At 57.2% G+C, this 23,636-nt stretch overlaps 1 protein-coding gene across 4 annotated transcripts in view; it reads right to left on the bottom strand.

Annotated features, from left to right (window-relative positions):
* Positions 1-23,636, bottom strand: part of SEPTIN9 (septin 9) — a 176,872-nt gene that overhangs the window by 83,141 nt on the left and 70,095 nt on the right. Inside the window, exon 1 of one of the 4 annotated variants that reach the window (XM_040244673.1) lies at positions 23,333-23,567. The exons of the other annotated variants lie outside the window; for them this stretch is intronic. Within the exon in view, the coding sequence (XP_040100607.1) occupies positions 23,333-23,387 (55 nt within the window). The 5' untranslated portion in view covers positions 23,388-23,567. Of the gene's footprint in view, positions 1-23,332; positions 23,568-23,636 lie in introns of those variants that run through there. 4 annotated transcript variants of the gene reach the window in all.

The following is a 23,636-nucleotide window of genomic DNA, read 5'->3' as shown; positions in this document are numbered from 1 at the left end:
TGGGAAATTCCATGGACAGAGGAGCCTGTTGGGCTACAGTCCATGGGGTCACAGAGAGTCAGACACAACTGAGAGACTTAGCATGCACACACACTAAGTCCTATAAAGTGTCTTTATCAGAGAAAGAAGAGGGGGCGCTGAGACACACAGAGGAGAAGGTAATGTGATCACAGAGGCAAAGACTGAAGTGGCGCAGTCAAAAGCCAACGATGCATGAGCCACCAGAAGCTAGAAGAGGCCAGGAAGGAGTCTTCCCTAAAGCTAGCCCTGCTGACACCTTGATTTCGAACTTCCGGTCTCCAGAACCATGAGAGTCAATTTCTGTGTAAGCCATGCGGTTTGCTGTCATTTGTTACAGCAGTCACAGGAAGTTAACACAGGGACCATTAGACGGATGAAACCTCTGGGCTACAAGGTTGTCTGGCACCCTTCCTGTGGGTGCTGTCACCCCGACTCTGCACCCAGCCCCAATCCAGCCCTAACCACACTCAACAAACGTCCCACAGCCAGACCGATGGAAGCGTGGCTGAGCTCCAGAAAACTGCTCCATCAGGGACCCAGGAGAGGAAAAGCAGCCTCATTTTTCCTTTCCCAGAATCACACAAAACCCCAGCTGGTAGAAGAAGTCATCACGGAATAACATCGCTCTAGATTTGCCCCAAAATATTCGGTGATGAAATCAAAGATCTTTTTTTTAAGGCAGACTCTGCAAGGGACGCCCCAGGAGCAGCTGTCTCTACACAGAGGATGTCGTGACATGATGAGCACCCAGCTGGGAAAAATTAGGAGGCGGCTTGTCACGAAGCTGGCAGGACAGGGTCCTCTAGTATCCTGTCCCCCATGGGCATCCTAGAAACATGCTCCAGTCCTGCCCACACACGCACAGCCACCTCTCCCTTCCCAGGGTCAAACTCTCCCTGCCAACATCCTCCATTTCCTCCTTGGAGAATGGGTATAACCCACCATAGCAGTGGGTATTTTTTTCACTTTACTCTTCTTCCTGCTCCCGGCGGAGAGGCAGGCAGCCCAGGGTGTCCACATGTGGCCGTGGAAGCCAACAAGAGTGTTCAGGAGCTGGTCATTTTGCAGAATGGACGCCCCTAGGTGACCACATCTGATGACCGGCTGGCTGAGGGACTGATGGGCAGAAAGTGGCCTTTCAATGGACCAGGCCAGTGGGGAAGGGCATGAGGCTGCTTCCTCTCTTGCCTACAGGATGTTAGGCGGTAGGCAGGCTAGAGGTGCCCAGCTGGACAGGATGAACACACCATTGCAGGGCATCTGACAAATATAGGGCCAGGCTGTACTGGGAGGGTCCCCACGCTGCCACTGGGAGGGGAAAGGACTGCCATCACCCACAGGGCACGGGGCCCACCCCTGCTCATACCATTCCCAAGTGAGTACGCCCCCTTCCTTCTTCTCGTGAATGCAAGACCCCCGCCCCCAAAACCAGGCTTGAACCTCCCTTGCTCTCATAAGCTGTCCTTGGCCCCCACCCGCCCATCCCCACGTGCACCAGAGCCTGAAGACCCTTGGCCCACTTCTGGGAATTCACTCCCCAGGAAATGATCGAATCTGCACAAAGATTTATGTATGAGACGTTTGCATCAGCATTAAAACAGCAAATGCTGGAAACAATTCGAGTTTACGGAGATTTTCTGAACCCATGTGCCAGAGTCCTGCAAAGTCATCAAAATCATGGTTCTGAAGATGAGAAATGCTGAGCATACTGAGTAAAAATAGCAGAACAACCCAAGATGCGTGCACGGGCCTGACGTCGTCTCTCACACACGCACGCACGCGCGCGCACACACACATGTGCTCGCATACTCGAGGAAAACAGCCATCTCTGGATGGAATTAAGGTGGCTGTTTAATTCATTACACTTTCCTGCCTTTTCCCAAGGTGCCTACGCTAATGCGGGTCACTTCATATTTTCAGGGGATAAAACCATCAACACTGCTCTTAAAAAACAAACTCTGCTAAGAAGAAGGGGAGGGTGTGGATCACCGCACCTCCGGCCCAGCCTCTCCTGGTCCATCAAACACCTACAGTCTCGGCTGCCTGCCGCACAGGCCTGGCCTGCCTGACCAAATGCAAACCTCCCAGCATCGTGCCCCTGGGGGTCGGGGCGAGAGCAGCTTGGATCTGGGCCTGTTTAAGGAGGAATGCGCTGCAGACAAGAGGCCATTGTGAGGGCGCAGCTGCGAGCAAACCTCTCCTCAATCCGGAGCACTTCCTGGAGCACACCTCAGTCTGGGGAAGGGACGTGGGGCGAGCCCTACAGCCCTGCTCCAGGCTGGGACAAACCTTATGCAAAGAACAAGGTCAAAACCAAGGTCAGCTCCCATGGGAGGAGCATCGTGGCCACTGCCCATAGCTCAGGGGGTTCTGATCCCAAGCTCAGGCTCCAGAAGCAGCGGCCCTGGTCAATGTGAGTCTCTTCTGGGCGGCAGCAAAGCAAATTCTGTCCTGAGGTACAGTGGCCACGTGGGAGCCAGGGTCAGACACCCAGGGAACCCAGGATGCCAGATGGAGGGCACTTCCTTGCTCCCTGGCCTGAGGCTGCAGAGAAAGACCACAGAAAAACCCATCAGAGCGAGTCTGGGGCATGTGAGACCCCTGGGGTGGACTCAGTTCCCCTGGTTCCAGTCTCCCATGGGGACCAGGAGCTGGCGCTGCAGCTGGGTGGACAAGCTCCCTCCAGGGCGGCAGAGAAGACGGAAGAAGAATCAACAGGCCAACGGATTGGTCCCTGAAATAACACGCCTGCAAAGGAAAGGAACCCAAGGCCACAATAGCAAGACATGATCCCAGCGAACAACAAATTCACTGGGGAAAAGGGGGCTGGGCAGGGCCGGGGGGATGGTTCCAGGCAAAGGACAGGGCAGGACAGTGGCCCTGCATGCCTCAGATGAGCTGAGAGCTGGCCAGATGTGGGGGCCTTGCAGCCTGGGCACACAGTGGGCTCCTGCCTCAGGACCAAATAAATGCAGAGGCTCTAACAAGGTGACATGACCACTGTTACCTCTGGGCCTCCGCTTCTCCACGTGCCGTGTCAGCTGCAGGCAGACACGGCAATGCCCGGGCAGCAATCACAGCTGTTGTTGGTATAATTACCATCTGTCTGTGCACCTTGGGGGTGGACGCGGCTGCACGAGCCTTCCTTCCCCTGAGTCGATCACACCCACGGCCAGTATCTGCCCCTGGTGCCCACCTAGCGCCCCACACCGGGAAGGCAGGCAGGGGTAAGCACTCTTCCCCAGGGAACAGCCTTGGGGTGGTAACTGACGGGCAAGCACTCTGGGGTCCCCCAGCACCCCCGGTGGAGTCTCAGTGGGAGGGGGTGTCCTCCGGAAGTGAAACAGTCCAAAAGGAAGCGCTTAAAATAGACGCTGTGGCCCAGCAGAGCCTGGGACAGGGACATCAGTAACCAGCAATGGCAGGGGTGGCCCTGGGTTTCCCATCAAGAGACACGTTTGTTTAACAACGACCCAGCCAAAGTCCAAATAAAGGAAGAGAGGAGGCCCACCGCTGGCACCCACAGCTCTGGACCCTCCCTTGAGGCCTCTCCCCCGCCCTCCCTGAGCAGGCCTGGCCGGGCTGTGGGTCCAGACGTGGCCTAAGAACCTCGTCTGGCGCCAGCCCCATCCTGCCTCCCACTCCGGCTCAGGGTCCCGGGGGCCCGGCGCGGTGGCTGAGGACACTGGCCACCCTGGGCTTAGCTGCACACGTGGCTGAGGGCAGCACACGGCCCCTGCTCCCAGCCCTGACCAGACACAGGCCTGCACCTCCGCACCCCTGTTCCACACTGGTGGCCTGCGCCCTCTGGGCTGGAGAACCCAGCTGAGCCACTTCCACTGAGCCCTGGGGGGCCATTCAGGGCAAGTCCAGTGCCCCCGAGAACTGTGCATTCACCAGGCACTCTAGAAACCCAGGCAAAAAGCATGAGGTCAGCTTCTCAGTGTGTGCGTGCTAGGTCATGTCCAGCTCTTTGCGACCCCATGAACTGTAGCCAGCCAGGCTCCTCTGTCCATGGGATTCTCTAGGCAAGAAAATTGGAGGAGGTTCCCACGCCCTCCTCCAGGGGATCTCCCTGACTCAGGGAATCAAACTTGTGTCTTCCCTGTCTCCTGCATCGGCAGGCAGGTTTTTTTTCCACTAGTGCCACCTGGAAAGCCCCCACACTCTCCACTCCTCTCAATTAAGTTTTTTTTTTTTTTTAATGTGGACCATTTTTAAAGTCTGTTTTGAATTTGTTACAATATTGTTTCTGTCTTATATTTTGGTATTGGGTCTAGAGGTATGTGTGGGGTCTTACCTCCCCAACCAGGGATTGAACCCACATACCCTACACTGGAAGGCGAAGTCTTAACCACCGGACCACCTGGAAGATCCTTCCCCAACAATTTGAGGACTGTCTTTTCCTTCGGCTGTTAGGACATGGGCACTCTGGGGTGCGTTCTTGCTCTTCACACTCTCCCCGGGGGGAGGCCTGGGCCACTGCCCGCCGCCCTGGAACAGCGACGTGCGAAGGAGGTCGGCTGTGCCCGCCAGCTGGGTTGCCTAGTTGGGCCAAGAGAAACAGCAGGCCCCTTCCTCCTCCCCCCGCAGGCTGCCACTCACCACAGGGACACCCTCCACAAAGCCCTTCCCGCCCATGATGCCTCCAGGCACCGAAAAGAGTGCAAAGGTGACCCTGGCCCCTCAACTCAAGACACGAACAAGAACCCACCCACGACGGGCAGGGAGCCCAGTGGCAGCTGTGGTCAACAGCCAGCCCTCGGATTCCAGACCCTCTCTTAATCCCCAATTCATCACGTTAATTTCTCCCTGGAAAAAGCTCTCTCCATGCTGGCAAGCGAGGACACAGGCAGAACCTGCCCTCCCCAGCCCAGCTACACAGTCTAATCCACCTAGAATGGATCCTGCCTGATGCCTGTAGAAGGGCATCCAAATCTTAAGCTGTCTACAGAGGACCCTGGTCCCACAGTGGCCCCCAAGACAGTATGTCTGAGTCTTAACTCTGGCACCTGTGAAAGTGATGTGGAAAAAGGGTCCCTGGCCTTCCCAGGTGGCACTAGTGGTGAAGAACCCACCTGCCCATGCAGGAGACATAAGACATGAGGGTTTGATCCCTGGAAAGACCCCCTAGAGGAGGGCATGGCGACCCACTCTAGTATTCTTGCCTGGAGAATCCCATGTGCAGAGGAGCCTGGTGGGCTACAGTCCACAGGGTCGCAAAGAGTCCGACACGACTGAAGTGACTTAGCGTGCACGCTTAGCACACAGATGGACTGAGGGTAGACTCTCAAGGTGAGACCATCCCCGATGAGGGTGGGCCCTGAACCCAGACAGGTGTCCTCATAAGACACAGAAAAGGAGATGACAGAGAAGCCACGTGAAGATGGAAGGGTGCACCCACGAGCCAAGGACGCCGAGGATTCTCGTCGGGGAGGGGCCTGGATGAGACCTTTCCTCGGAGTCTCCAGAAGGAACCAGTGCCGCCCACACCTGACTTCCGGCCTCTAGACCAGGGAGAGAGCACATTTCTATCGCCTGAAGCAGCCCCTGCTCCAGGGCACTTGGCAGCCACAGAAGGAGGACCCAGAACAGGTCTTTCGGCTGCCACGGCCTCTCCATTCAGCCTCCTCAGCCTCTGTTGATGTGGAAGCCACGTCCTGCATGGCCTCACCAGCTCTGGCTGGGGCACACGAGCGCCCTGGAATCGGACAGGCTGGCAGGAAGGCCCTCTCCCCTCTCGGCCTGCGCCAGCCGCCAACTCAACTCCGGCTCTTCACAGCTGCTGATGCCTTGGCCCAGACTGGTTCCTGCTGCTGGCTGGAACCCCCAGCCAGCCTCTGAGCCTCCCCACCCCATCTTCCTGGGGCAGGGCCACCTGGACGTCCAGCCTCCCAGGACGTCCCCACTCGCACCTGTTGCTTCACTGTCCTCAGTCAGGGCACCCTGTTCTCTCCCAACAGAGTTCCCATCAAGGCAAAAAGTTCAACCAGCTAAGGTGGGTTCATTACCTGTGTTCCCCTCCCACCCCCCTGCCAACAGAGAAGGGTCCTGGGTGAGGGCTCTCAGGGTCAAGGAGCCGCCTGAGAGGAGAGACCCTGGTAGGCATCGTGGGACAGCCACGTAGCAACTTCTGCTTCAAGAAATTCCTCTCTACAGAGCAAAACCACAACAAATGTTACAAGGAAGCCACTTGGGGCCTCTTCCCACTCCGGCCATCTCCCAGTTGGTTCCCCGTGGCTCTGGCGACATCGGGGTCATTCCAGGCCGACTCTAACAATCACCCTAAGACACTGCACTTCCTTCTTTCCATAGTAAAATTAAAAGTTACGGGAACGTAAGTGCATTCAGACCCATCTGTCCTCCCCCTCTGAGGCCAGCTGTGAGCTCTACTCTGCAGAGAGGACAGACAGAACGGGGCCAAAGCTACACGCAGAGATGCGGGCAGACAGGCTAAGAATATCCTGACCCGGGTGGCGACTTGGGACGGGGGCGGTGAACCCAGGCTTCCCCAAAGGCCGAAGAAGAGGGTCTAGGAGCGGCCCTGCCTGCAGGGGACCAGAGGGGACAGAGGACCTTTCTGGCCTCCGTGGGTCAAAGGTTCCCTGATGAATGGCAGCCGAGGAGGGCAGGAGGCAGCCCCTGAGAGGAGACTGAGGTCAAAACCTGAAGCCACAGGCTGCAGCCCGAGGGCTCAAAGGCTACCTGGCCCTTTAATGCACACACCCCTCCCCCTTAGTCCACAAACCCCTCTCCCGCTGCCCCAGACGCCCCGAGGGGGTCCTGTCCTGCACAGAGAACTGAGGAGCTGCTTCCAGGTTGGAGCACAGCCCCTCCGCCGACCAGAGGGTCCCATGGAGGGCTGTTCCCTGGGTGCTCCCCCAGCCACCCCCAACCACGGAGCAAGAATCACCCCATCCACAAAGAGCCTGCGGACAAGCTGGCCTGCTCACAGCCGTCCGTGACAGCGCCGATTCTTCCCCACGACTGGGCAGGGGGCAGAGCAGGACCCGGAGACCCCCGGTCAGTCTCAGCTCCACGGCACAGGGCTGTCAGGGCGGTGGTCACTGTGACGGCTCCTCCTGGTGAAGCTCCAAGTCCCCTTCTCTGTTCTCAGCCCAGAGGGGGTTGGTCGTTCCCCAGCCAGCGGGCAGAGGAATCACACTGCTGACTACCGCAGGAAATGGTAGAAACACTTAAAAAATGCAACAGCAACAAAAAAAACCCTAATACCAGGGTCTGCTGGGCCCAGGTGGAGCCTCCATTAATCACGCCAGAGGGACAGATGCAGCTCTGCACGTCTCTGGGCTGTGGCCTGGCGGGGGCAGGCAGGTGCTGCCCAGGCCCATATAAGCTCTGGCCTAATTACAGGGGACAGTGACCCGAGGAGCAGAGTTCAGGCCCCGGTCAGGGCAGCACCCAGGAGTCCAGCTGCTCCCCCAGGCCTCCCAAGGAATGGAGAGGGTCACAGCTCATGACCCCAGACTGGCCGAACTGGGCTGGGCAAGAGGAAGGTGTCTCAGTGACCGCAAAGTCCTACAGGCTCCAAGGCTGACTCGTGGGTTCAGGGCAACCTGGTCTCTACACTCAAGGACGGGGTGAGCTTGGCTGGGGGGAGGGTTGGCAGAGAAGGAGGAGTCCAGAAAACCAGGAGGAGGAAGTAGGTTTGTAGAGTGAGACAGGCCACAGCTGGACCCCGAGAAGATTCTGGAAGGGGCTCCTAGGGGCCACCCAGATGTTCCAAAGAGCCCTGGTGGGGGCTGAGTGAGGCCGCCTCCAGGACTCCCTTTACTGGGCACTCACCAGAGACAGCAAGCTCCTGGCTAACGCCACCCAATTATCTGGAACTTGGAGAGAACCCTTGTGACTCAGTGGTAAAGAATCTGCATGCAGTTCTGGGAGGCCCAGATTCGATCCCTGAGTCGGGGATATCCCCTGGAGGAGGAAATGACAACTCACTGCAGTTTTCTTGCCTGGAAAAATCCATGGACAAAGGAGCCTGGTGGGGCAGCAAAGAGTCAGACACAACTGAGCAACGAACACTTTTCACTTTCACTGAAGACCTAAAGCAAGCCGGGCACAGCCTCCAGGCTGGGCTGTACCACTGGGCAGAGGATCAGGAACGGGGTGCCATCACCCTCTGGGGATACAAATGAGGAGTCTGAGACCCACGGAGGCCTTCGATCACTCAAAGTCATGCCATTAAGCCCATCTAAGCGTGGTCTCTGGATCCACACCCAGACACTCTGCTGGCCCTAAGGTTGGCCAGGGCATGGGGCAAGATCGGTAGGTGTTCTAACTCCCAGAAGCTATGCAAGTACCCTTGTTTGGAAAGAGGGTTTCTGAAGATGTAATTAAGAGCCTCGAGAGGAACTTCCCTGGTGGCCCAGTGGCTAAGACTCCATTGTCCCAATACCGAGGGGCCAGGTTCAATCCCTGTCAGGGAACTAGATCCCACATGCCACAGAAAGATCCTATGAGCTGCCACTAAATAAATAAATAAGTATTAAATAAATATATATAAATATAAATATATAAGAGCCTCGAGATGAGATCACCCTGGATTTAGGGAGGAATCTGCCTACCGATGCAGGAGACGCAAAAGATGTGGGTTCGAGCCGTGGGTCAGGAAGATCCCCTGGAAGAGGAAATGGCAACCCACTCCAGTACTCTTGCCTGGAGAATCCCATGGACAGAGGAGCCTGGCAGGCTACAGTCCATAAGGTCTCCAAGAGTTGGACACAATTTGAGCATGCAAAATCTGAGTGAGGGTCCCTCCTAAGAGCAGAGACAGAGAGACAGGGAGCAGACTGGAGGGATGCTTTCACCAGCCAAGGCACCAAGGTCGGCGGGACCCCACAGAATCTGGAGGAAAAGCTGAGCAGAAGGAACCAGCCCTGCCCACACCATGAATTTGGACTTTCTGGGCTCAGAACCCTGTGTCAAGCCCCCAGCCTGTGGTCTCTACTGTGGCCACAGGACACCTACATGCTCCCTCTGACTCCCAGGCAACCTGGTCTCCCCCGCCTCCCTGAACTGACCATGCAACTGTTCTGTCCTTCTGTGGCTCCGTCCAGGGGCTGCCCAGCCCAGGTTATCAGGCAAGCACCTGCTTATTCTTTTCTCTTTACATTTGTTCTTTGAGCCTCTGAGTGTTTTCTGGCCGATACACGCTTAGGGAAAACCTCCCTAAGGACCGAACGGACCTGTTCTCTGAGCAGGGCGGGCACTGTACCCTGGGCATCCTTGGAGGTGACCAGCCTTAAATGTGACCCCTAAGTATCCTCCTGTCCCCTGCACTTTCTTCTCAAAAAAGCCAGTGTGGAAGCCTTCAGCCACGGTTGCAGGTGGACAGATAAAGTGCCCCCCAACCCTTCACAGAGCCACACCCTCAAAATAGACAACTTCTCAAGTCTGCTTCTGGCCTGCAGGAGAGGGAAAAAATGAGAGCTGTACACAGTGAACTCGAAACCCTCCGTGCCAGAGACCGCTCTGGGAGACTCACCCCCGCCCCCACCACCCAGCACCACCAGCTCCACCAGCTCAGCCTGATAACCTCTGACCTGCCTGCCGGCCATGCGGGGCCCAGGCTGCCAATCAGTACCTCCCTGATTCCCACCCTAAGCAGCCCCCAGAAAGCCAGGCCCTTCAGCCACCAGCGGCGGGGACCAGGCGGCAGGGAGAGGGAGAGGGCCCTCTCATACACACACCAAGAAACTTCCCAGGTCCCCGGCATCACCAGAGACACAACCTACCCAGCCTGAAAGCCCCTCGGGTGGGGGAGGTCCGGAGCAGCAGAGAGAAAACGCCTCCAGGAAACAGAGCTGCAGGCAGGATTAATTCCTTTCTTAACTAAAAATGGAGAGTTTCAGCCAAGTTGTCCTCAGCAGAACTGCTGGGTGTAGGAGGGTCTGGGAGGGAAAGGGGGGTCTGTGCAGATGACCCAGAGCTAGGGGCTGCCGGATGAGTTGTCACGAGTCACCTCTACACACTGCCTGAGCTAGGCAGCTGACCCCTCTAGCCTCAGCACACTGGTCTCTTCCAGGTGGGACACCCAATGACCCCATGAGGGCGACCTTGGGGGCCGCCACCAGCTCCAAATTTCTCTCATCACTCCTGCAACCACAGGCTCAGTGATTCCGAACACTTAGCAGAGCTGGAGGGGCCCGGAGAGGCCACCTCCCCTCCTAGTCTGAGGTCGAGGACTGAGGCTCCGGCCACAGTCCTCTGCAGCCGAACGTGGAGCTGCCGGTGCTGTCTACAGAACTGGCCCCATAGCCTGTGTGTTTGGGCTTCACTCCACTCAGCACGCCAATCTACAGCCGGAAAGAGTCAGCGGGACCCAGGGGTCCTGGCTCGGGCACCATCAGCCAAAGGAACAGGCACTTCGAGTCTCTCAAACTGGGGTGGGAAGTTGCGTTGGGTGAGTTTTCTTTTTGACAATGAACCTTAAAAAATAATATCTACTGCTTTTTTCCTTACTCTAAAAGCAATACAGAAAGTGTATCTGCAATGCAGAAAATCTGCAAAACACAGAGAAACAAAGCAAAAAATACCTATCAACCCACGACCAAGATAAGCACTATCAGTATTCTGGCAAACATCCTTCCAATCTTTTCACTGCATGCGTATTTGTAAAGCAGGCTCATGGAGAGACACAGCCTTGGGCCTTTCTCCTACAGCATCAGGTAGCCCACATCGCCATATACTCCTGCATTTGTTCTCCAAATTCCTTTGTGGTTCTAAAGTTCTGGTTCCAGATCATTCTCAGCTCTAGCTGACAATCAGAATCATTTCCAGAGCTTGTTAAAAGACAGATTACTGGTCCTCACTTCCTAGAGCTCCTGTCAGGAGGGCTGGGTGGGCCTGGCACCCCAAGACTGTCTGGGGAGAAAGTGAGCAAGGACGTCTGCCCTCTGGTGGGCTCACAAGCCTCCTCTCCATCCCCCTCCTGGGAATACTACAAGAATGACATCTAGGCATCCAACCCTCCCGGAGACAGCCCCACCGTCCCCCGAAGGCATCCAAGATCTCTGTCCAGCTTCAGTGGCCACCACTCAGCCCCTGAGCCGGTCACAAACCAAAGGACACCCTGGGCACTGCTAAGGCAGAGGCCCATGGGATGAGGGGGCGTGTCAGTCACAAGGCCCCCAGATCTGCCCAGGGCCCCTAGCAGTATCCCCTTAGAGAAGATTGAGAGGGACCTCCCTGGTGGTCCAGTGGTTAAGACTTTGCCTTCCAATACAGGAGGTGCAAGTTCAATCCCTGGTCAGGGGGCTAAGATCCCACATATCTCCCGGCCAAAAAATAAAACCATAAAACAGAAGCAATATTGTAACAAACTCAATAAAGACTTTAAAAATGGTCCAGATCAAAAAAAAGAGAGAGAGAAGGTCGAAGCCGCCCAGCGCCTCCATACTAACTCATCTGCTCCAGGAAACAGGCAGAGAGAGGCCCAGTGCTGGTGTCCAGGGTCCCAGCCAGCCTCCCTTCCCCTCGACTCCCAGAACAGCCATCATGTTCCTCCCAAAAGACCATCACCATCCTGCAGGCAGGAGCCAAGCTCATCCATCCACGTTGGGGCCTGCTGCAGAGTGTGTTCTCCCAAGTTCACAGGTTGAATGCTATCCCTCAAGGTGATGGGGCCTTAGAGGTAGGGCCTTTGGGGGTGATGAGGTCTTGAGGGTGGAGCCCTCGTGATGGGATCAGCACTCTTCTAAAAGACACCCCAGAGAGCTCTCTCTCCCCTTTTGCCCTGTATCGGCACGGTGAGAATATGCTGTCTGCGAACCAGGAAGCCACTGCCAGACAATGAATCTACCAGAGTCTTGACCTTGGACGTCCAGCCTCCAGAACTGAGAGAAGTAAACGTATGCTATGTAAGCCCCCCGGTCTGTGGTCTTTTTGTTACTAAGACGAGGGCCTGGGACCAAGCCTCGTGTGACTTATGAGCCTCTAAGAAGTGCTTGTTGCCTTGAATCTTTAACTCAACGTTTACCGGTGCTCACCACACACCAGGCACAACGCTAAGGGCTCATTCACCTCCCAAGACCTCCAGATGAGCTATTTGCCTCTCGTCCCCACTTTACAGATGGGAAACCGAGGCACAGAGAGGCAAATGACCAGCCCAACATCCCAGCACGGGTGAGGTGAAGTCAGACTGAGCCAGCATGTTAAACCATCACACCACGCTACCTCCACACCCCACCCCGCCCCCTAAGAGACAGACTCTCAGTAACAGCACAGCACCCGCTACATGCCACACCAGCATGGCACCTGTATTGTACTGAGCCTTGGACGCACACCTGCAGGATGAACCCTGTGATTCCAGCGTCACCAACATGGTCACCAAGCTGGAAAGAGATGAGGCCAGGATATGAACACAGGCAGCCTCTGCCAGACCCTAAGCTCTGGCCCCCCACTGCTAGGTAGACTGCGATTTCCATTCCGGCCAGGCAGGGGCAGTCCGGGAAGGCGGCCCAGGCAAGAACTGGGGTGCAGTGCACGAGGGTCTCCCTTCCAGTGTGGCCTCGGGCTACCTGTGACCTTCATGACTTGCCCATCTTGCTGGGTTCCAGGAGGACCAAGAGCCCCTGAATACAGAGTTCCCAGCCTGGGGCCTGGCACGTCGAAGGTGCTCAAGACAGAGACGGTTACAAAGAACAAGAACCAGCACCATCAGAGGAAGTGCCTGTGAGTGAAAGGGGAACAGCTGGAAGGGCCGGGACTTGGATCAGAGAACAAAAAATTCGGGAGGGAGGCCGGAGCCCAACAGCTGGCTCCGGCGCAGCTGCTCGCAGGAGCCTGGCTCCATCACGTAAATATTAGGAGAGATGCAAATATCTGAGCGCCCCTCCCAGCCCAGCTTCATGAGGAGGCTGCAGCCAGGGCAGGGGCAAGGTTTCCCCCCTCTCTGGTGTCCCCACCCCTCCTCCAGCTGCCCCCAAACTCCTCTACCTGGGCAGGAGCTGGGGTGGGGGCAGCCACCAGGATGGAGGGGACACAGCCCCATCTGCCCCCTCTCCTCTGCACGGGGCCTGCAAAGGGGTGAATGAATGAGCGCCTTCCCCATCTCGTCCCCTCCTCATTGCTTCTTTTGTAGTTTAGCAGGAAAGTAGAGCAGCTCCTCCTGGAGAAGGCAATGGCACCCCTCTCCAGTACTCTTGCCTGGAAAATCCCATGGACGGAGGAGCCTGGTAGGCTGCAGTCCATGGCATTGCTAAGAGTCGAACACAACTGAGCAACTTCACTTTCACTTTTCACTTTCCTGCACTGGAGAAGGAAATAGCAACCCACTCCAGTGTTCTTGCCTGGAGAATCGCAGGGACTGGGGAGCCTGGTGGGCTGCGGTCTATGGGGTCACACAGAGTCGGACACGACTGAAGCGACTTAGCAGCAGCAGCAGCAGCAGCAGAGCAGCCCCTTCAGAGGTCTTTCTGATGGAATCCCGGAGGGAAAACCTCGCCACTCCAGACCCACCACCCTCACTACAGAAACACATCACGTGCCCCTCTTCCACCTGGACTATATGCACCACCCAAGTCTTTCCCCACAACCTGACCAGGAGGAAAGCTGGAGCCTGGAGCTCCTCCACACCCCGACCTACGTCTGCAGGCACTGCCCCCTCCCACCACCCTCCGCCTCAATGCCAAGGGTACCTGTGCCAGATGTGGGCATAACACGGTCTTCCAAACCAACTACACACAGGCAGAAATCACAACAGGAGGCAGCCAGCACCATCTGCCTGGAGACTCTGCCTGGTAAACACCTACCCAGGACTCTGCTTGGTGTCCCTTCCTCCAAGAAGCCTTCCTGAACCTACCCCTCTCCTGGGCTCATGCCTGGAGCCCCAGAATGGAGAAAAGAACTAGCACTTAGCTGGCGCCCACGGTTAACTGTTGAGTAAACAAACGAATGAGCTGGCTGCCTCTCCCACCCCGGCCATCCTCCTCCCAGCCCACCAGACACAGAAAGATTCTAGCACTTACTTCATTTTTGAACTGAAGGAAAAAAAAAAAAAAAAAAACACCCAAACCCAGTTTCTTTACAGAGCACTCCTCCCCTGACTTGTGATGAGGGACAGGAGGCAGGGGACAGCGGAAAAGGCCGCCCCTCCGGGCCTGGGATGGAGCCAGGAAAACTTGTATGCTTTTACTGTAGATGATATCGGTCTCCGGGGACTCAGGGCAGGGGCCTGGCCTGCCCCTCAGAGGGAAACTGCCCACCCACGTGGAAAGGAGGGATAGAGAGCCCTGCTGGGGGCTGGCTTTCTGCACCCAGGGAGGGGCCGGCCAGGCTCCAGGCTGAGGTCCTGCCTAGGAGAGTCTGGAGAACCGGCAGGCTGCTGGCCACCAACAGTCAGAACCAGAAACTTTTCCATCTCACCAAAGACAGGGGAGGGGAGAAGGTGAGGTGGCCGGAATCTGGGCCACTCTGCCTGGGACACCACTCCTTCCCGCAAAAAAAAAAAAAAACAAAACCGAGACCGTTCCATAGGTGAACTTCCCGCAGGCAGAGAGGGGGTGCTCGGTGTTCCAGTGTCTCCCTTCCCATTCCCACGGGGACCCTCAGCCACAGTCTCCCACTTGGAGGTGCCTCCCACATGGAGGTCCCCAGGGGACAGTCAAAAGCCCACGGCCAGAGGAGCCATCAGCCTGCACTCCTCAAAAGGCAGGGGAGGGCTGTGGGTTTGACAACTAGAAAGCTGGATTAGAAACTCAGAGGAAGTGCCTGTGACTGGTCATAAAAGACCAGACAGCGGCTGCAAAGAGCTCACAGTTCCAACCCCTCCTTATACAAGCGAGGGAAAAAACAGCCCCAGGAACTCCCAGCTCAGACTTGCTAAGACTCAGGCAGCAAGGCAAACTCAACTCCCTATCCTTGCCCCATCCCCCGAAAGAGCCACGTAAGGCCCCCCCAAGGGTGGGGTGCCCATGCTCCCCCTATCTGTACCCAGGGGGACGTCCATCAAACCCCTAGCCAGACAGTCCCTCAGAGGCTGCAGTAACCAGAGGACGTGTGAGGGGTGGGGGGGGAGCCGGTCACCTCTCTTGCCTCCCCTCCCTCATCCCACCTGGACCCTCCTGGAGGTGTTTGAGGGCAGGGCTCCAAAGCTCTAAGCCATGCATGGGGAGGGCACGCTAATGTGTTCAAGGCCAGGTCCTTCGATTTTCTTAATTTTGCATCTCGGGGCAGAGATGGGTTTCCCCAGATGGCCCGGAGACTGGGAAGAGAAAAGGCTGGAGACTTCGGGGCTCAGCATTCCACGAGGGACTGTCAGACTCAGAAATCTGAGAGAGAGGGTCAACCGAGAAAAACCACGCAACACAAAAAAGAAAGAGACAGGTTGCCCAGGATGGGAGAAAATAATTGCAAATGAAGCAACTGACAAAGGATTAATTTCCAAAACATACAAGCAACTCAGCAGCTCAATATCAGAAAAATAAAACAACCCAATCAATAAAATGGGCAGAAGACCTGAACAGACATTTCTCCAAAAAAGACACACAGATGTCTAATAAACATGTGAAAAAATGCTCAATGTCATTACTGTTAGAGAAATGCACATGAAAAATTATTAACACAATGAAATATCACCTTATACTAGTCAGAATGGACATTATCAACAACAACAAAAAAACCTACAAACAATAAATACTGGAGAGGATGTGGAGAAAAGGGAACCCTGTTGCACTATAGATGGGAATGTAAATTGATACGGCCACTATGGAGAACAGTAAAGAGGTTTCTTTAAAAACTAGGACTGGAAAAAAAAAAAAAAAAACCACTAGGACTAGAACTACCATCCTTCAGTTCAGTCACTCAGTCGTGTCCGACTCTTTGCAACCCCATGAATCGCAGCACACCAGGCCTCCCTGTCCATCACCAACTCCCGGAGTTCACTCAGACTCACATCCATCGAGTCAGTGATGCCATCCAGCTATCTCATCCTCTGTCATCCCCCTGTCCTCCTGCCCTCAATCCTTCCCAGCATCAGGGTCTTTTCAAAATAAACTACCATATGACCCTGCAATCCCACTACTGGGCATATGCCCTTAGAAAACCACAATACTGAAAGACACATGTATCCCAATGTTCACTGTAGCACTGTTTACAATAGCCAGGACACAGAAGCAACCTAGATGTCCATCGACAGGTGAATGGATAAAGAAGTTGTCTATATATTTCAGATATACAGTGGAATATTACACAGCCATAAAAAGGGATGAATTTGAGTCAGTTCTAGTGAGGTGGATGAAACTAGAGCCTGTTACACAGAGTGAAATAAGTCAGGAAGAGAAAAACAAATATTGTCTATTAACATATAGATAATGGGATCTAGAAAAATAGTACTGATGAACCTATTAGTGTGGCGATAACAGAGATGCCAACATAGCGAGCAGACTTGTGGCCAGAGAGAGGGAAGGAGAGGGTGGGACGAATTGAGAGAATGGCACTGAGACATGTACATTACCATATGTAAAATGGACAGCTAATAGGAACTTGCTGTACAACAGAGGGAGCTCAATCGGGTGCTGTGACAACCTAGAGGGGTGGGATGGGCTGGGAGGCGGAGGGGAGGTTCAGGAGGGAGGGGACATGTGCACGCCTATGGCTGACTCACGCTGATGTATGGCAGAAGCCAACACAACATGTAGAGCAATTATCCTCCAATTAAAAATGACTTTAAAAAAAGAAAGAGGCAGGTTGGAGCCTCATTCCCGGGCTCCTCACTGCCCCTGCAACCCTACTCTGTGCTATGGGCAGGGGGTGCTCGCTGTGTATATTCTCCACCGCATGGAGGCCCTTGCCCCTCTGCCTAAATCTCGGGGCATTGGCAGCAATTTTAAAAACTGACAACAAACTTGAAGTGTCCAGACCGTCTCCTGGTCTAGGCTGAACGGAGCCTTCGGGCTCTGTCCAGACCAAATTAAACAGCCGGAGCCCAGAAATGCCCCCAGCGCTGGGGGGAAGGGGGGTGTCTAGGGGCCAACCACTGGGTCTGTTTGGCCAGAGAAATTACAAATCCTCAGCCTTCTGGGACCGGGTTCCACAGACTTCCAGCCCGTTTCATCTCATAAGCAACTCAGCCTCCAAATTTGGGAAAAACCGAGAGGAGGTTGGGAAGACAGCCGCTGTCTGACCACGTTTCCTCGGTGGTGCTGTCAAGGGAAAGCAAAGGAACTTGCTTCCCGGCTGGGTTTCTGGGATGAACCCAGGAAATGACATCCCCCGGGGCCTTGACTTCTGATAAATCTCTCCCAAGAGCCCCCTGGCTTGCCCAGCACCCCTTACTCCCTACCCTAGCCCACCATTCTAAACACACCACCAGGACTTTGAGGGTCTACACCATGACCCATCAGAAGCACCCGGTCTGGCCTGGCAGGAAGGTGGGACTCCTGGGTTTGGAGGCCACCACGGATCCCTTAAGCCTGGCCCCCAGGTCCTTGTTGTTGGCCTCTGGTCCTGTCTGTACCCCAAGGAGCCTTCTATTAGCAGCCAACCCACCCCCAGCACAGTGAGTGAGGGACATTCAGCTGGTAAACAGGTGGTGGCGGGGGGAGGATAATGGTGATGCCTGAACTGAACCGTGGTAGGGGACTCCATCTCTGAATGTGACATTCCCCTGACTGCCAGACATTCAAGGAGAAAAAGGTGAGGCCCCATTCTGCTCAGCCAGCACCAGGATGAGGGCTATAGCACTCCCTTAGGGGCCTGCCACGGCTGTGCCAAGGCCATGGTCACCAGGCTGAGAAGTCTCCAGCCCTGCAGGGTAAGCGTGCCATCTGCCCTTGGCAACGTCACGTCATGAACAGGCCGCAAGGCCAACTGCTTCCACCGGCAGGACAGTCTCGCTCACAAACATGGCCTGAGCAAGTACAACCACTGTGTGGCCACCTGCTGTGTGTCGGGCCCAGGGATGTCCATGGCTGCCACTGAGCCTGAGGGCTCAAGCCCCAGGGGGCTCCTTTCTCCAGGCACAGAGGCCCCAGCCCATGCCCATCTGCGTCTCACATTGGCACATGGGTGCAGGGCTAACCAGCCCCTGGGGGTGAGCTCGAGGCACACAACTCTGGCCTCTAAGTCCCGGCTTCTCCACACTGGCCCCAGAGGGGATGATGCGCCAAATTCCAGATTTGCAACACAATCAGGAGTAGCATAGGGCTGCTGGTCAAGGAGGATGTCGTGGTCAGCACGCCCAGTCCCTGACACCAGCTCCCGGTTCCGACTCTCTTTCAGGAAGGCTGGAAGCCAGCAAAGGCATGGGCAGGCAGCCCGACCCCACTGTCTTCAAAGCCAGGTCGTACAGCATATGCCTGCGTCGTCTGCAGGGCAGGCCCATAGTCCACCCATCTGGGGTGCTCTGGGGTCGGGGGAGACTGGGATGACCTCCCCAGTGAAGGAACCCTGCAGGCAGCCCACCTGACCCAAGTCTCCAAGTTCTGCCTGTGAGACAGCATGACACCTCCCAGGCCCGGGCAAGGACTCCCGTGCTGGCCAGTAGCACAAGTATCTGCCCTGAATCTACCGTGCTGACCCTGGTATATAGCCTCACTCACCACCACTCCCCCTGACCACTCAGGGACCCAACAGACCCTCGCACCCCTTCCCTTCCATCACCCAGATTCCTGCATTTAGGCATCCACACCCACCCGATTCTGGCAAATACCTGACCCCCCACCTCGAGCCCCAACAGCAGCAGCACCCACCATATGCCCGGGAACAGGAACCAGGCTCAGGCTGTTGGCTATCTCCCCAAGACGATCCTTGGACAGAGGCTGTTTATAACCCCACTCAACAGAAGGGGAAACCGAGGCTCATGGGCCAAGACTCCTTCACCACCCAGCTGCCCTACCCATCACTTCCCTCCAAAGGCCCTCCTTCTCCTTTGGGATGCAAACTCTACCCACTTGTCCCTTTCAAACCTTCCTACAGTGGGTAGGATTCCACGCTTCCACTGCCAAAGGCCCAGGTTCAATCCCTGGTCAGGAACTAAGAGCCCACAGGCTGTGTGGTACAGCATCCCCCCCTCCAAGAAAAGAATTCCTGGAAGGATCTGTGTCCTTCAGGAAGCCTTTCCAGATGGACACCCCACAGCATAGGATGTGCCTGCCCAACCCACCTCCCTGGCCCACGTCTAAACCTCAGCCCCACTGATGATGGGGACCCTTCTGCCACCTGGTACTTCCTCGCAATCAAGACAGAGGGTGCGTCTAGCCCCGGGCCCTGGACCCAACAGCACCAGGCCAATGCAGCTGGTGGTAGTCAGACCCGTCAGAGAGCCAGCCCCTCGTAGCCATGAGCAGGTATCAGCGGAGTCCCAGGAAGGCTGGTTCCTTCCATCCAGCGAGTGATCGCACACCACCACAGCGCCTGTCTCCCGCCACAGGTGAGGACTGTGGGATGCTGTATTCTCAAGAGGCCTCGGGTCTCGCTGAAAAGCAGGACTCATTGCTCAAGAAGCCCAGCGGTGTTAATTAGGGGCAGATTCACACCCATCAGCAAGGAGAGGGGCACCTGGACCCAGCCGTCGAGGGAGCCCTGGTCCAGGAGGCGTCTGGGCTCCTAGATGAGCAGGTGCAACTGCAGTCTTGTCTCCCCACCCGTCTCCCTGCCCACTGCCCGCTTGGGCTCTGGGACCCAGCTGGCAGAGTCCCATAAGGAGACGTCAGAGGACAGACGTCAGAGGTTCAGAAGGGCAGACACCTCCTCCAGGCGGGAGAGACGGCTCTGGGACCGGAACTCCTGGGTCCTGGGCCAGATTGCGTCTCAACCAACATCAAGGACTTTCAGGATTTTTTCAGCCCATGCAAATCCGGTTACAGCCAACCCTGCTGGGAAAGTAGGCCAACAGCTGGCACTTGGAAGGGCTTTTGTTACACAAAGACCCGAGTTGTAATAGCGTTTGCGATAACAGATTTGGCCTGCCTTCGTTAAAGAACAGGCCGTCTGCCTGCCCCGTACTCCACCAGCCGGGAGCCAGATAGCAGATGGGGTCACCCTTCCAGCCACCCCATCACACAGGGAGTGACAGGTGCTGAGGCCACCTGCAGCCCATCTTCCAACAGGGGAAACGAAACTTTAAAAAAATCAATTCAGCAAAACACAAAATGTTCTTCCTGCCCCTTCATGAGGGTCTCCATGGAGCCCTGAGATCCTCCTCGGAGGGAAGGCAGGGGCCATCATGTGGGAGGTTCACACCCACGGAGGACACTGCCCCCCCCCACCCGCCAGTCCCCAGGGGAGACCTGAATCCACAGACGCTTCCAAAATAGGAGACAAGCTGAATCTCCACGCCACCTCAGTGATGGCCGTGGAGCTTAACAACCTCACCCTCAATCCTCCAGGGTAGGTAAGGGGATGAGCAGAAACAACAAGATGAAAAGAGAAGAGTGTTCCCCAGGAAAGGGAGAGGCATGTGCCCGGGATATGGAGTGTTAGCAGAATTTAACCAGGGGTATCCACTCCACAACCCCCCCAACACACACACACACCTCCACTGGGACAGCTTTCTGACTGCCCTGCAGGGCCTGCTACCTTGGCCTGGATACTGCCATCGCCCCAAACCTCCAGGAAACACCCCAACAGAGCCAGTGGGACCCAGTCGTAGGACTCCAGTCTGCTCCGGTTGAAAGTCACCCCCAGCAACCACAGTGGCTCAGAACTCTCCAGCCTTTGGTGGTGGCCCCTAGGGCCTCCATCTTTAGCCACCAACATATGCAGCTGTTGAGGAGCCAGGATTTCCTCCCACCCCTCTGACCCTACCTTGCAGAAACTGAGATATCAAGCGGGCAGCCCAGGCAGAGGCCCCCCAACCGGCCCCACGGAAACAGACCAGCGCTCCTCCGGCTCCAATCTTGGCCACTCTGGCTGCCTCCCCAGGATGGTCTGGGCTCCCGGCGGGCAGGCACACCTGGTCCTCCGTGACCTTGCTCGTCTGACTGTCACGAGCTGGCTCCTCTCATGCCCCAGCCCTAATGGGCCAGCTCATTCCGGCCTCCCCTACTCAGCTCACTGTCCCTGGCCCGAGCGGGCTCCTCCTCCCGCCTGCAACCAGATTTCTGCCTCCTCCACCACCACGACCTTTCTCCGTCCTGGCTCTGCCAACCAGTATCACCCACAGTTGCTCTGGGTCAGACACCCTCCTCCTGCCCTGATCTCTCCTTCCCATGTCTGTCTGTCCAGGGCTGTCACTCTCAACACCCAACTCCACTCCAAGTTTCGGGGGCTCCTGGGGAGGCTGCCTTTCTGGTCTCCAAGCTGGCCATGTGTACAGAGCGCACACACATGTACACACACACACACACACAACCAATGTGCACGCGAGGGGCTCTAACTCGCCTGCCTTCAGTGCATGAGTCTGCAGGGTACACAGCGGGGAGGCTGCCGCACACCAGGAACCAGAGGGTCCAGGCTTTGCTCCCTCAGTGAGAAATCCCCCCCTGAAAGCACAAGCGCGGGGCTGCCAACTGCCACACCAGGATGGTCTCAATGAGGCCATTGTCTCCACCAGATGAGAGGGTTGAGAAGCTGCCTGAGAAGCAGCTGCCGAGGCTGCTGGCATCTCCAGACGGGGTACTTCGGGAGAGGATGGAGTTGCATGCGGGCCCCGAGTCAGAGGCGCCAACAACCTCTGGGGCATGTACTGTGACAGAGCGCACGACCCCTAAACCTCCTCCTCCTCCGGCTGCCTCAGGGCTCCTGACCTCCTGCTTTCATGTCAGGGACCGCAAGCCGACCTAATTGACACAGGCCTCAGGAGAAAAGTATACAGAGTGCAGAACCTGAAGCAGGCAGCCATCTCCAGGTCGACCAGTTCTCCCACTCAGACTCTTGGGCATGAAAGGCCCTAGAAATGTGTTCCTCTTCCAGCAATGGCTGGGGGCAAGCTGAAGGCAAAACAGACTCGGGGAGATCTTGAGTATGGGCACACACCCCAAGGGGTCGGGACAAGCCATCACAGCTCTGTAGACCAGAACTCCTCTTAGCGCTCAGTGTCACAATCAGAAAAGTGCTCCAACCAGAGAGCCAGCCCCCAGCAGGCACGTCCCTAACATAAGGCAAGCCGGAGCTGGACCCCACCCCCTCCTGTCTCTCCACCCCCTGCTAAGCCAGTCCAGGCCCAGCCCAGAATTACAGCTGTTGGGGCTCTGCCTGGGGTCCAGCCAGGCTCTGGTCCCCAGAAGTCCCCCTGCAAATGGAGCTGACCCCAAGTGGGCCAAGTGCCCGGCTGGGCTCTGGGACCCCAGACCCCAGCCTTGATTCTGCCCTGAGGACCAGCCTGGCACCTGGACTTTTGTTCACTCCTTTCAACCCAGCCTTCCCCAGGTCGGGGCCCACCAGAAGGGTCTGCCCAAAGGCTGCCTGGGAGCCCCTCCGAGGGGCGGGGGCTCCAGATCTCAGCGGAGACAGATCCGCCCCTCCGAAATCTGGCTCCGAAGTGCTGGAGACTATTGTGTGAGCTTCCCTTCCGACCGCTTTATTCACTCCCCAGGAGGCAGGACGCAGAGCCACCGGCAGGCAGGAGGGCGCACGAAAGCTACACACATACACGAGCCCGGGAGCTGGACGTCCTACCGCATCCGGCGGGAGAAGCTCCCCACGTCCCCTTCACACTTTTCTAAACCCCGGAGGGAGGAGGGGACCAACACGCGCTCCCTACTGGCAAGCAGGGCCCCCTCCCCGCTATGGCCGGAATCTGGGAGGCAGCTGACGACGTCCCCAGGCCCGGATGGGGGCAATGGGACGCGCTCCCCCGCCCCGCCCCGCCTTCTAGACTCGCCGCGGCCTGGGCCGTGTCCACTCGGGTGCCTCCCCAGCCCGGATTCTCTGTTCAGCCCCGGCCCCGAAACTGATGTAGGCGAGGGGGTGGGAGGCGGCTGTCTTGCGGGCAGGACGCGGGGGACGGGTAACTAACTCCCCCAACCCGCCCCAAGGACCAGGCCCCCGAGGCCGACGAGGAGAGCGCAACGGAGAAGACTGAAGGACAAGCCGAGAGGGAAACTGCGCGCCCGGGTCCTTCGAGGACGAGCCCTCGAGGAGACTGTAGTCGCTCGACAAACACAAACAACAATAAAAGGAAGGAAACCCTGCGGTAGCGCGCAGGGCGAGCGCGGGGGCCAGCAAGGGCGCGCGGTCCCCGCGTCCCCCTAAAGGGGTCCACCTCGGAGGCTACGCGGGCGCGGGGCAGTGGGGGGGCCGCGGCGGGAGGGCGCCCCATAGGGGTCCCGCCTCCCCGTCCGTGCCCCCGTCTCGCGCGGGGGTCCTTCCCGAGGGGCCCCCTGGCGTGCGGTGGGCGGCCAGCACCCACCTTCGAAGTCCGAAATGATCCCGTCCAGCTGCGCGTTGACCGCGGGGTCGGACATGGTGGCTCTGGCGCGGCGCGGTGCGCTGAGGGCGGCAGCGAGGAGGCGCCCCGGGCCGGCCCCGGCCCTGCGCGCTAGCTGGGGGGGGCGGGCCGCCCGCGCTCCCGCCGTGCAGAGTTGGCCGCCGGAGCCCCTCGGCCCCCGGGCTCCGCTGAATGAATGGGGGAGGCAGGCGAGCGCCGTCGCTCCCCGCTCCCCGCGCCCCCGCCCCGCCCCGCCCCCGCCTCCCGGGCGGATCAGGTTCCCCGC

Source organism: Oryx dammah, unplaced genomic scaffold (assembly GCF_014754425.2).
Source record: "Oryx dammah isolate SB20612 unplaced genomic scaffold, SCBI_Odam_1.1 HiC_scaffold_8, whole genome shotgun sequence".
Classification (NCBI taxonomy): Eukaryota; Metazoa; Chordata; class Mammalia; order Artiodactyla; family Bovidae; genus Oryx; species Oryx dammah.
This window is presented reverse-complemented; position numbering and strand designations above follow the sequence as displayed.